Source organism: Cricetulus griseus, chromosome 5 (genome assembly GCF_003668045.3).
Source record: "Cricetulus griseus strain 17A/GY chromosome 5, alternate assembly CriGri-PICRH-1.0, whole genome shotgun sequence".
Classification (NCBI taxonomy): Eukaryota; Metazoa; Chordata; class Mammalia; order Rodentia; family Cricetidae; genus Cricetulus; species Cricetulus griseus.
In genome coordinates, this window is record NC_048598.1 from 5146810 (window position 1) to 5160670 (window position 13861).

At 49.5% G+C, this 13861-nt stretch overlaps 1 protein-coding gene across 3 annotated transcripts in view; it reads right to left on the reverse strand.

Annotated features, from left to right (window-relative positions):
- The window catches only part of Ptpn14 (protein tyrosine phosphatase non-receptor type 14), a 131155-nt gene that overhangs the window by 21066 nt on the left and 96228 nt on the right, over positions 1 to 13861 (reverse strand). For all 3 annotated transcript variants that reach the window (XM_027418713.2, XM_035445561.1, XM_027418714.2), the window contains 7 exons: positions 13667 to 13737; positions 12974 to 13061; positions 9062 to 9150; positions 5896 to 5983; positions 4760 to 4842; positions 2264 to 2321; positions 451 to 529 (listed from right to left, as the gene is read on the reverse strand). In XM_027418713.2, coding sequence (XP_027274514.1) covers positions 451 to 529; positions 2264 to 2321; positions 4760 to 4842; positions 5896 to 5983; positions 9062 to 9150; positions 12974 to 13061; positions 13667 to 13737 — 556 coding nt within the window. The remainder of the gene's footprint in view (positions 1 to 450; positions 530 to 2263; positions 2322 to 4759; positions 4843 to 5895; positions 5984 to 9061; positions 9151 to 12973; positions 13062 to 13666; positions 13738 to 13861) is intronic.

Genomic DNA, 13861 nt, shown 5'->3' on the forward strand with positions numbered 1-13861 from the left:
TGCATCCATGTTCATTCTTGTCCCTGTACACAGAGAAAAGGCCTGAAGTGGGGATAGGAAAAAAACACTGAACAACGAGTGTGACAGTCTCTCCTATCACCCCTTCACCATGCGGCCACTCCAAACTCCTGACATTGGCACTGAGGGTGAAGCCAGTGCCCTCGGGAGGGCTGGGCTGTCAATCTCCACCCCTGGCCCACTAACAACGGGAGAAGAATAAGTAGGGAAAACTCATCCTCTAGCTCGGCCAGGCCACACTTCTTCCTAGTTACCCACATCTGGGGGATTTTTCTTTCCAGGCAGCTGGTATGCTTAGTTTCACAAACTGATTCTGCTGGCCACTGTGAAATCAAGCTGTCATTGACATTTTCTAGCAAGCTTCTCTCTCTGCTGTGCCCAGGGACCCAGCGTCTGTCTTACAGGGCAGAAGGACGGGCTACGGATGGTTACCTTGGGAAGTGTGGGTCTCCGAGTAGTGCTCGCTGCTCTGCACATGCATGGGGGGCAGGATATATGGCTGCTGCCTTGGCTGAAACAGAGAAAACACAAAGACACTCGGGAGAAGCCAGAAAACCAGTCCCGACCCCGGCAAGCACACTGTAGCTGTTCCATAGTGTGGTCCCTCTGGCCTACCCTCTTCTACTGACCTAAGCTCCCATCTCATAGGGACACTGACTGAGAACAGCAGAAATTGGGTCAAGATCAGAGAGAGAAAAAAAACGCCAGCACCCAAAGTCTGGGTGGAACCGTTGGCTAGGGTGTCACACACTGGCTACGTTCTCTGGGTCTTTGAAACAGGTGTTGTCAAAAGAGATGTACCCTTCCAAGAATCTTGCTTTGCTGTGTCCAAAACCAGCTCCCCACACAGCAGCAGAGCCCACGGTTCCAGCACACAGAACCACGGGAGGCTCGAGTAGGGTCAGGGATATGTTAGTCTGGGACCAGTGGTGAATTTACATAGGAGTTCAAAGTATGACACACCTAGTCTCAAGGCCACTGCAGAATCACATGTGGCATGGGCCAGATAGGCGCTCTCGTCCAGAAAGGACACCCTCCTGGCCAATGCCGAACCTCTGCCACTGACTCGTGGATGTGGCCGTTAGACCACTCTGAACCACTCGTGCTGCAGAAGAGGGCATACCTAACGTTAGGGTCTGTCTCCTAGCCTTATAGCTTAAAACTGGGCGTTGGTGGTGTGCACCTTTAATCCCAGCACTTGGGAGGCAGAGGCAGGCGGATCTCTGTGCCTTCAAGGTGAGCCTGGTCCGTCTAGTGAGTTCCAAGGCACCAAGTGGGGAACAAGGTAGGTCATGAAAACAAGGGATCCAAAACTCAGCAGGAGTCAGAGGAGAAAAGTGCGGATATGAACTGAGGGAACTTCAGGTGCCAAGGAGAAGGTGCTGCTCACACTTCTAAGCAACCCCAGAAGTCCTGGCGGATGCTTTTAGCGTTGCAATCTCAAAGCAGTCTTTCTTATGTTGACAACATATAAGTCAACTAAAATTCTCTGTGGTAGATAAGGACTGTCATCTCTATGAACTAAAAGAATATGAGGAGGTAACCACAGGCTGGGTGCACACTGGGTGTAGAGAAAACTCTTTGGTGCTCATGTCTATGGACTCCAGGGAACTGTACACCTCGCAGAGTAGGAAGGTCACCCACCTTAAAGAGCTATGACAAGTAGAAGACAGGCAGTCCTAGTACCCCAGAGTAACCCTTAAAACACGAGAGCCTGCAGCAGACTCGCCCACAGCCATGCTTCCTGCCCACATCACTGGGAAAAAGAACAGCTTTTAAAAAGTAAAAAATTAGCCAACGGCTAGGGGCTTTATTGACCAAAAGTCTGGAAATCAGAAAATGTCCCATCCATTTCAATACACTGAGACAGTTAACTAAACTCATTTGGTTGTGGTTCATTAAAAAAGCATTTTCTGGCTAGTTTGCTCAGCGCTATCTGCGGTTGTGAGTTCCTTGGAATCCCTGGCACTCACAAGTGCGATACGTTAGCAGAGGAGATGAGCAAATAGTCTGAAGCTATATATATATGATCATCCTGGCCTGAAATAACCCTGGGGAGCCCCTCAAACCACACGTACAGAAGAGGGAGGTGCCCACGGATAAGCAGGACACAGGGGATAGGTGCCACACCTCCTGCAAGTGAATGACAGCCTTCTATACTAGTCATGGTGCCCTTAGTCACCTCAAATCCATAACACAACCCTTACCCCAACAGCCAGACCACTGGCTGAGGACGTGTACGTACCAGGGAGGACCGGCTCCAGGTGGGCTGTCGTCTGATTGGGGGTGGAGAATTTGACGGTCTATATGAAAAATTAAAAATGAGGGCCATCATTATTGCTGACCAAAGTTCAAAAGGTCAGACAGACAAGGGACGCTGAGAATGGGGCCAGGCTGGACCAGCGAAGCCCGCCTTGCAGCACACACAGTCCGCACAGTTCACGCCTGTACACCAACACCATGGACTCAGCTCTGTCGAAGTTCCCTTTCATCCTCAAAATTTTCCGAATGCATATTTTTTTAATTACAAGAAGACTGAGGCTTTACTGCTAAAGAAATACGAGGAGAGAACTAAAGACTGGGAACCCTCACATGTCACGCGGGCTTTTAAAACAGCGTCCCTTGTGAACCTGTGTGTATGTGCATAGTGAAAACGTTTTGATAACGCTTCCAGTTTAAGTAAAATTCCAAAATAGAGAAAATATTTTTCAGTTTGAGACCATAAAGATGATAAGACTGCAAATGTTTATCAAGCCAGGTGCCTTTGCTGTTTGTTTTAACTCTGTTCTGATGCTGGGGGTCAAAGCCAACAAACGGTAGGCAAATATTCCATAGCTGAGGTATGTCCCCTACCCAGCAAATCTTTTACAGACAGAGTTGTCTAGCACTGATTAAACAGCAATAGCAGAGAGGCGTGACAAGCCCCAACAGAGAACGTCATTCTTGAGTGTGGGTATCAGGTGGTCCCAACACCACACAGTGTTTAAAAAGCAAAATGAAAAACAAGATAGAGACTTTTCATGGGGATAAAACTCTTCAAATAAAGGCTCTCCTGATTTGGAGATTTTGCCCTTCTACCTGCTTGCTGATAAATATCTTTGCTCTGGTGAAACCACAGAGATAATGTTGAAGGACTTTAGCAGCTGGTCAAATTCAGTGTTATCATCCCCAAGTTAAACACAGTCTTCCAACTCTTCCTGCCCAGGTCAAAGGTGTAGCAACCATGTTCTAGAGGGAGGTATCCCGATGGCAAGGACCAGTTCTGCAGAGGCGGAGGCTGCATGACAACCCTGGGTGATGAGTGGACAGATCTGGATGGAGAAGGAATCTACTGGGACACTTCAAGTTTTGGAGAACTTTAGGGGAATGCCCTTGCCTTGAATCTAGAGCTCGCCACGTGTGTGGCAAGGATGAGGTTAAGTGTTTCCCATACCATGTCAGGAAGAAGAAAGGAAGGGTTGTCCCAGAACAGAATTCTTGATTTTCAGTGTTACACGTGGTGTTCACAGATATTAGAACAGACCACAGAAAAAATATGAATGTTGAACACAGCATTGAAGCCATTTGCTGAGAAACGGTAAAAGAAGAGGACGGCAACTCCCAAAGGGGCTCATATCCACCACGAAGCCAGCTGTAGAAGACCTTGATGGTGCGGAGGCCAGGACACAAATGCAAAGGCAAGAGCAAACTAGAATGCATATGATGAGTGTGTCCACAGAAGGCAAGGTCACGCCCTTGCTTGGCCCTTCTAACCCATCCTTACTAACTTGGCTGGTAGGCCTAGACTATCAGATGTACCTTTGACCCTACCAGCGAGCCACGGCAGTGCCTAGTTTGAAAGAGCCTGGGCTATGGTGGATGGAAAAAGTCTGCCTTGACCTGGGGCTCCAATTCTGAGCAGCTGCCTTCTCCAGCGACACCTGCCACGCAGCAGTATCCCACCTTGCTTGGATGTGTCCACTGTGGGAGTGGAAAGACAGTTCCTCTCTTGCATTTACATCCCTGATGCTCTTTGAACCAAAATTAAACACCTTGGGGGCCCAAGCGGCAAATGCACTCTGTAGAGGGAACGCCTTTTGAAAGCAACCGACGTAAAGGCAATGACAGAGCGGGCCCCCGGCACGCCATCTCCGAGGTCAGGCCACGAGGAAGTGCCCTCAATCAGACTCAGACTTATCATCTTTATTTCCGAACTAAATTAAAAAGACACACAGATCCGTGCCATCTCAGAGTGCCTTCCAGATCCCCCTCTAATTACCCTGGCCTCTCATTTGCAGTCAGATGGCACGACCCAGGAGCGCACGCAGGGCCTGCCAACTGTGAGCGGAAACAGGCCGAGCCAGCGGCAGCATCCTCTCTTTTAAGTTGGCTCATCACTCTGCTCCCCACTTCTGAATACACTCCACATCTAACACGGAGGGGCACCTGGGCAAATTGGGAACAGCTGGGCTCTTCCGAACTCAGCGCCGAGTGTGGGAAAGGCACTGATGTGGCCCACCCATCCAGGAAGTTAAACATTTATAGTCAATTTGGGAATGATTGTCTCTCTAGGCACACGGACTGAAGTAGATGGCACTAAAACTTCTCTTCCCTCCTGACTGGCTTTAGACTCCTCCTATGGCTGCTAAGAAGATCAAGGGAAAAGAACGAATGGAAACGGGGGCCACAACTCCTCAGAGGCACTCGATTTAATAGGACCAAGCCATCCAGAGAGAGAGGGTGAACTATAACATTAACTTACTCAGTGCAGATCTTGTTCTGTTTGTAAAACTTGTGCCGTGTTGTAAATAACCGAGAAATATACTTGGCATTTTCAATGTCATCCTTGAAAAAGAAGAGGTGGGGAAAAAATAAGAATGAGTTGGATTCGATGTGTCCTTCACAAAGACTCCTCTGTGGAGACATCCCATCCCCTCCACTCCCATCTGAAGCACAAGACAACATGCTGGGCCAGGAAGCAAATCAACCTTTGTGATTTCAATGGAGTCCAAGCTACCAAGGCCCAGCAAAGATGGCAGAAATGACCATCTGCTAATGAGTCCTTCACACCAGAGGTGCTGGGTCTGAAATGACGAACTAACTCTAATTCTAAACCAGAACTTTCAAAACCAATAACTGAATCAAGGCAGTGCCTACAATTAACACCAATGTCATTCAACCAGAGACAGCATGATGAGGTCAACAGTCTTCACTCCCGAAAAGGGACTTGAGTAGAGAGAGGGGTGACTAACTGTAGACAGTGTAGGTTATGAGGGGATTGAAAAATCCAGGTCAGCCAGCAACACAAAATGCAAATGTGACGTAATTAGTAGTCACCTGAGGAAGACTGTGACCAGAGTGCCATGACATGCTGGACAAACTTGAATGTTAGTGCCAAAGCCAGTGGGAACATTCACCACTTGCAAGAAGTCATGCAGGACCAGGCAAGTGTTAGAAAGAGTCCCTTCACTAGCACCGAGTTCCCTCACGGAGTACAATCATGGGCTGCATGGACTCTTAGACACCTGGGAAGGCAGCCAACACTGTAAGCATATTTATAACATTATGAAGAGGTAGGTGTGTGTGTGTGTGTGTGTGTGTGTGTGTGTGACTAGACTGTGTAGTCTCTGAGTATAGACTTTGTAGATGAGGACAATGTAGGGGTGTGTGTGTGTGTGTGTGTGTGTGTGTGTGTGTGTGTGTGTGGTGTGTGTGTGTGGTGTGTGTGTGTGTGACTAGACTGTGTAGTCCCTGAGTATAGACTTTGTAGATGAGGACAATGTGTCCAACATTAAAAGGCTGGACATACAAGTATTAGGACATGGAGAATGAGGTGAGGGCATTGTTAGCTTAAAAAAAGAAAATCCCTCCTCATGCTGTGCAGACCCCTGGACTCACTGTGTGGAAGAGCGCCGTCTCCTCCTTGTCAATCAGCTCCAGCAGGATAGATGATTTGCTGTGGGTGACACTCCCAATGTCATTCCACCTGGGTCAAAGAAATGTGACTACTAGGTTTACTTGAAGATGGCCCACCAGAACTTACAACTATGATTTAACTATTTTAAATATGTAACTAGCTTAAATATTCCACCTCCCAAAGGGGAAAATGGCAAGAAATCAATATGCACCAACTCACACAGTTAACAATTCAATTTAAAATATATCTACTTAGTGACAATCATCCATGAAATGCAGTTTTCTTTACGGGTAGCTATGAGAAAAATCTGCAAAGGTCTTGTTACTGTTCCCCCAAGTTTCCCACTGATGAGGCACCTGCCACGACCCCTGAACATTTTAGTGACCCGGAAGCATAGCTGAAGTTCTGTTGCAGTGTGCACTTCACATTCACTGTGCCGTCTTGGAAAAATTGCCCAATGGCTGCTTCTATATCTATGCATCAGTCATGAAAATACACACATAGGTGTTTTTCCTTGCCTGTCCTCAGGCCTGTCTATAACAGATGTGCAAGGGGCTGACTCAGTGCATGGATCCAGGCAGGAAGACACAGGAAATCTACCCGAGTGTGGGGGCCTGTGGTCCCCAGGGTCTTATGAGAACTCTAATCCCAGAAGAAGATGCCAGACAACAAGAAATAAGTGGTTGCCTCCCATTCTACATGGAGCCAGTTCCCAGCCATCTTTTTAATGGGCAAGCTCCAGCAGCCATCTTTTTAATGGGCAAGCTCCAGCAGATGCCCCAGCTACAGCTCCTCACCTATCCCTTTGGTAGTCGGTCATGCTCACTGAAGTTCCCATCTCTGTTTTTGTCTTTTCTCTCCCTCCCCCCCACAAGGTTTCAAGTATTCCAGGCTGATCTCAAACTTAACCATGCAGCTGAGAGTGACTTTGAACTCTGACCCTCCTGTTTCTAACACTACACACAATGTTTATGTGGTGCTGGGGACTGAATGCAAGGCTTGCTGCATGCTAGGCAAATACTGCACAACCCGGGCTCCATCCCCAGCCCTTTAAGACTCAACTCTGGAGTCTCAAGCCCTAGCAAGTCCTTCCTCATTCCCTACCAATCACCCAGAGAAAAAGAGCCTGCTGGAACACTCACTCCCCACCACACTGTGGTGCAAGCTTTTAATTCTGGGGTTAGGTCTCTCAAGAGACCCCAGAAGACCACAGGCTCCTCATCCAGTAGGGACTCCCTGTCTCCATGTCTGCAATCCGTGCACTAAGACAGCCTCCTGCACCGAGTTCAAGACTCACATCCTACCTGAGGCAGAAAAAAGCGCTGATTTCTCCTCCTTGGAGTAGATACAATGTAGACACTAGTGAGAACCCGAGTGAGTGAATCTTCTCCAGGAGTCTGAATGGTGAGTTCTTACCGGGGGTTTTCAAAGTTTCCCCGACACCTGCCCATTCCAGAACAGCTATGGTGCCCACACATGCCCGGTAGTCCTCTCCCCTCTCCACATGCTCCCTGACAGAGACACCTGACTAAGCAGCCACCTGCTGCTACTAGGATCGCAAGACAGGAGGCTTCTTTCTCCCAGGTAAACTCCTTCAAACCAACTGCCAAAACTCTACAGATAACTCCTCACCCTGTGCTCCCGAGGGAGGGGAACAAACCCCACCAGAGGCTTCTGGTTCTGCCGTCTGCACGTGGCTGTTTCCAGTTCAGCAGCACATGTGTGTAGGGGTGCTCACGTATGTGTAGGTTCGTGTGTGTGTGTGTGTGTGTGTGTGTGTGTGTGTGTGTGTGTGTGTGTGTGTGTGTGTGTGTAATCCAGAGGACAACTTTGGTAAGCACTCCCCAGTCATCATCCACCTTGCTTTTTGAGACAGTCTCTTTCTGGTCTGGAAGTTGCCAAGCAAGTTAGTCGGGCTAGCCAGAGAATCCCGAGGATGGTCTGTGTCTACCTCCCAGCTTTGAGATTACAAACCTGAGCCACCACGCCCAGCATTTTTCTATGTGGGTTCTAGGGACAAAACCTGGCTCCTTGCAAGACGTTACCAACTGAGATACAGTCCCTAGACCTTAAAAGTTTGATAAGTCAAGCCTGGCAGTGCCTTTAATCAAGGCACTTGATAAGTCAAGTGGTGCATGTCTTTAATCCCAGCACTTGGGAGGCAGAGGCAGGTGGATCTCTGAGTTCCAGGCCAACCTGGTCTACAGAGTGAGTGCCAGGACAGGCTCCAAAGCTACACAGAGAAACCCTGTCTTGAAAAAAGAAAATGTTTGTTAAGTTCTAAAGTTCTCTACACTTACTATCGATTCAAAAATCAAGGCGGTAAATCCTGAGAATAATGGCCGAGTGGGGATCTAAGATTAGCAATACTCACCAGGAGGGTTTTGGTTGGAAACTGTCTAAAAAGGCAGCCCGCACTGATCCTGAGAGCTCCTGCTCTGCCTGATAGAGCTGCCATCTATCACCTGTCTCAGATACTACACTTATCAGACGCACACACAAGAATGGCATCTGTCAATCAACACAAGGCCATACTGCCCGGGTACACAAAAGTGAGCGTGCTGTCGTTATGGAAACTCTAGGCAACCATGCAAAGAGCCAGTTAGTGGACATTCACCACATCCCTGGACAGGGTTTGCTAGTCCTAAGTGGAAAAGTTGGTTAACAGGTCCAAGTCATTAAAAAAACAAAGCACTCGGGTGGTCTCACTTGTTAGTTATCACAGACTAACTGCCTCTCAAACACACTTACAGGAAACCCATCCCCCTTTGTTAGTGTAAGTGTTACTTTGTCCTTGTCCAGACTTGTGGTCGGGCAGAGGGTGCAGGGCTGTGGCAAGAATCTGGTTAGGATCTAAATGGCAGGGACAGTCCCAACAAAGGCAATCGGCAGGACTGACTACAGAGACCTCTCTTGCTGCCTCACTGACTCAGTAGACTTAAAATGCATGTTTCCTGTAGTCAGAGAGGAAGGAATTGAACCCCCAGGGAAAGCAGCATCCATTTTCCCCTAGCCCCATCGATCCTGGAGGCGAACAATTGCATCTGAACTGAGAAAATGAAGCTCACTCACTCAGGTCCAGTGACTCTTAACTCTAACAACAGTCAGTGGCACTGCCCACGGTCTCTGAAGGGAGGAACACATTACCTGTATATCACTGCCTGTCTTCCGATCCTGTTCCTCACAAAAATCCCCATAAAGAAAATTCCAAGGTGCATGCTGTTGCCTTGATTGTCCTGCAGAAGAGCACAGAAGGCATTTGTTAGCACCACGACTTCTCAGAACCATCACAACAGCCAAGGTCAAACAGCCCAGAGTCTGCCAAGAGACCAATGGAGATAGAATGGGGGTGGGGGGTATGCTGTGCTTGTGTAAACCACACAGTGGGGGGGGGGTGTGAACCACACAGTGAGGCGTGTGTGAACCACACACTGGGGTGTGTGTGAACCACATGGTGAGGTGGGTGTGTGTAAACCACACAATGGGGTGTGGCATGATGTTTGTGTAAACCACATAGCGGAAAATTGTGCGGGCTTTACATAGAATATTCTGGCATTTGAAACTGGAAGCCATTATTCTAAATGAATAAGAAAGGCACAGAGAGACAAATACTGTGTTCACTTAGTTGGAGTGGAGCTCATCAGAGCAGAGGATGGGGTGCAAGAACAGAGCAGAGGATGAGAAGCTGCGAGCCAAATTAGAGGGACAGATCTGGGGATCTACTGTGCTGGCTGTAGCCAGTAGCAATATGCTACTGCAAGCTCAGATTCCGTGTTCACCCCACCAAAAAATGCGAAGACCGTGAGCTAACACACACCTCTCCATCCCATTCCTAATATATGTTTAATTTCTGAAAATTTTAAACTGTCTTTTTTTTTAAGATTTATTTATTTATTATGTATACAGTGTTCTGCCCACATGCCTGCTGGCCAGAAGAGGGCACCAGATCTCATAATGGATGGTTGTGAGCCACCATGTGGTTGCTGGGAATTGAACTCAGGACCTCTAGAAGAGCAGTCAGTGCTCTTAACCTCTGAGCCATCTCTCCAGCCCCGCCAATTTTAAACTGTCTTAATGATTGCTTTATTTCTAAACAGGACCTTAATATATCCCAAACTGTCATGAAGCTCGCTATGTAGCCAAGGTTTGACTTTGAACTTCTGGTCTTTCTTTCTCCATGTCACGTGCTGGGATTGCAGACAGGCACCACTACGTCCAGCATACGTGGTGACTGGAGGCAACCCAGAGCTTTCTGCATGCTGGGTAAGCACTGGCTAAACCCCACACCAAACTCTCCTTCCTGCAGCCTCTGCCTCTTCCAGGCTGCTGGGCTCTTCTCCCATCAGCCCCTGTTTACAACACTGGGGCGGGTATTCTGCAAGGTGATGCTCTGTTGTCCACACTGACTGTGGACACTCGATGGTGACTGGGGGCTTTGTGACACAAGCAGGCCTGGCCACCCATGGGGCCCTCTGCTAAGGACCCCAGACTTGTCTTCAGCCTGGTCTTTGGGTCACACTGCCTGAGATAGGTGGCTGCCAGGGCTACGAGAAGAGAATGGGCACAGACTGAACTTTGGAGAAGTTTTCACTAGGTTCCTTGCTGTCATTGGAGCAAGGTGGCGGGACTACCACCCCCAGAGACAGGGACCATACTTCAAAGTCGACATTACAAGGCTTCTAGGGGGCTTGGGCTAAGCCACTGGTGGTCAACCCAGGAAAGACATGAGGAGAGAACAGGTCAGGCACAGTGGTGCACCCCAGGGACCCCAGCATTCAGAAGGCAGAGGCAGCCTGAGCAATTCCGTGAGCTGAGGGGTGGGGGAGGGACTGGGGAAGAATAAATAACATGGTTTCCACACTGAAGAAAAGCCGCAAGGTTAGTGACACCACAGAAAGATGCCAGTGGAGGACTAAGGTGGGGGCATGAGAAGGGAGGGAAAAGAGACCCTACAGGAATCCCCCAGGGTGCTTCGCCTGCAGGTCCACACCAGAGTCAGGTGTAAAAGTGACCCAGGAGGGGACACTCCTGGAGCAAGACGATTGAAGAACACATAGCAGGGATGTCCACGGCAGCCGCACCACACTGGACTCCGCAGGCATCGCACTGCACCAAGCTCAAATGCTGGGGATCCTGCTGTGGACAGTTCTGGAGCTGCAGGCCTGGGTTGAGCCGTGTCTGAGCAACCTTCTATGAGCCCACAGGCTCCATCAGTATGGGAGCAGCTCAGCCAGAAGCTACATGAGTGTATGTGGAGGACTAGGAAGGGTAGAAGGTGCCCAAGGAGGGCTGGAGACATTTGGGGCACCTGTGGGAAAGTTGGCTCTAAGTGGAAGTGCACACAGGGTGATGTACTCCATCTCACTATCTATCCTCACACACTCTGCTGTCTGCTTGTGCAAACGTCTTCAAGGCAGGCCACTCCCACCGCCACTATCTTTTGCCCCCCCCACCCCGAGTCACCCAGCATCATGGGGTCTGTGGGTGGGCCACCTCCATCAGGGACAGATACACGGGGGAATCTAGCATCTCAGCAAAGTCCCCCCCCCCCGAAGATCAGCACTGCTGGTCCTCCCGATCCAAGGTAGGCAGCTGACTTCCTGAAGAATCTACTAGAAACTGAAGAACCTGCTAGGAAGACATCGAAGCTCTATAAAGTAGACCAGCGCTGGCTTGAGTGCCCTCCCTTCTTTCCCTTCTTATAGTTCAGACACTAAAAATAAGCAAATGATGACAACCATGGAATCCACAACTTCCAGGCAGAGAAGTTTGTAGAAATAGAGAAAAGTTTACTGATTCCTTTTCAGTGACCCGAAATATCGAGACTATATATGGGCTGCTCTAAGCGCGCTGCAGATGGCCTCGCCAGGCATTACTGCAAGGAAAATGGATTACAGCCCGACCAAGGGCAGCCATTAGAGAAGCAAAAGAAAATTAAACAAACCTAAAAGAGAGCCATTTAGCCCTTTTCATGAGATGCGGCCACCTCGCTTGATGCGGCCTCGATGCTCACAGGCAGTTCTCATTAACGCAAATTGCAAGCAAACAACAGAGCAGGCACAGAGCGGTGTAAAGCAGCCAGCGGCGCCAACACCGGGTGAAGCGTGTGTGCTGAAATCAGGCATCTCCCAGATGGCTGGGGTGTGCCAGCCACATTAGGCTTCTGACAGAACTCCATCTTTTGAAGAGTTGGTCAGCAGAGAGAAGAAAATGAGTCTGGATTATAGGCTCCATGATGCTCCCAGCCACACCCACTCCAGTAGGCGGGGCAGTTAACAGAGAATGTGAGGATGTGCCGTGCTATAACGATTTGCTAGGCATGGCTTCCTCGGAACACCCGCCACACACAGCTCTGCTGAGTTGGGAGAGACAATAAACGCCACTGCTTCAGTCTGTCTCACCCCACATCCAAAGAGCACAAAAAAGCACAAGAAGAAGACTGCTAGCCAGCCTCGCTGTCCACGGCCACAGGACATCAGCTACTTGTCCTGTTGTCTGGCCTTGACACCCGAAGGTGAGGGGCGCACTGGTGCACGGACTCGCTTAGATGACCGTCCTAGCAGATGAATACAATCTGCTGAAGATCAACCCCAAAATCTCTGAGCTCAGCAAGAGCATTCGCTTTTCCTGAAGTGGGCTTCTAACCCTGCCTTTAGAATGAGAACTGCCCCCAGCCCGCCCCCCAAGCCCATTGTTTGAAAACTCCATCCCAGCTGGGAGTTCTCCTGTTTGGGAAGGTTATGGGACCTTGCTGGAGGAGGCGGGTCACTGGGGACCAGACTTGAGGGTTACTGCCCAATTCTACTTCCGTTGACTCTGCTTCCTCGTTGGTTGTTTAAGCACTGTGCCCAGCGGCCTCAGTGCGTTCTCCAGCGCCAAGGGCTGCACCCCGTGAACTGTGAGCTAAAGCAAACCATCCTCCCACAGGCTGCTTCTTGAAGGGTCTCTCTTTTTTTTTTTCCTTTTTGACATGGAGGGAACGGTAACTAATACATCAGCTAAGCTCACGTGACACTGAGAAGGGACATGCTCTGGCCCGTGGCGGGAAAGGTGTGTTACCTTCACCGGGAAGGTCTCCTGTCCAAATCCATCCAAGCGCTCGACTTCGTTGATGTACATGAGCTCGGCTTCTGCGGGCAGGATCCCACTACAAGCAAAACAGCACCAGAGGAGGAAATGGGTGGCAGTACAAGGTCAGCGGAAAACGCCGCTGTACTAACGGCAAATCCCAGAGCTGTGCCACGTGCAGCCCCGGGCTCCGGGGATGGCAATCATTTCCACCTGGGAGGGTGACACCCTGTTAAGGTGGTGGCATTAGCTTTCAGTGGCCTTTTACCCAAAACAGAGGAAGTAAAGGAAGTTAAATTACTCAATTAAGAGACATAGCCTTAAAAGCACTATTAGACACCTCCCTGTGAACAATGCTTTCCGCTTTAAAAAGAAGCTATTTTGCTCATAACTATGAAATTTTCTGCAATTTTAAAAAGGAAAAATTATAAGGAGGGGAGGGAAGGGATAGGAAGAGCGCATGGAGAGAGAAGAGGGATGGGGTGAGGAAGCAGGGGAGCACAGCTCTCCCCACACCACCCCCAACTCCAAGCTCCACACAGAACAATAGCACAGAGCCCAGACACAGGGTAGAAGCAAGGAACCAGTGACCCAGGCTAGGGGTAGGGCAGAGCTATGAAGGCCCTGCCCCACAGACAGTGTGCTGTGCTGGCTGGACAGATTCTCTGTCTCCATCTGCCTTACCTGTGGGCTTTGTGCTCCTGGGCCACCTTCTGGGTCAACTCCTCCAGAACAGCTTCCTCCAGGGCCAAATCCTGGAAGCACAGGAACACACAGGTCAGGGATGATACCTGTCAGTGGCTCCCTGGTCAGGTGTCCCCAGTGACACAACCCTTCTCTCTTTCCTGCAGAAGAATGGGCTCAAGGGTCTGGTTTCTG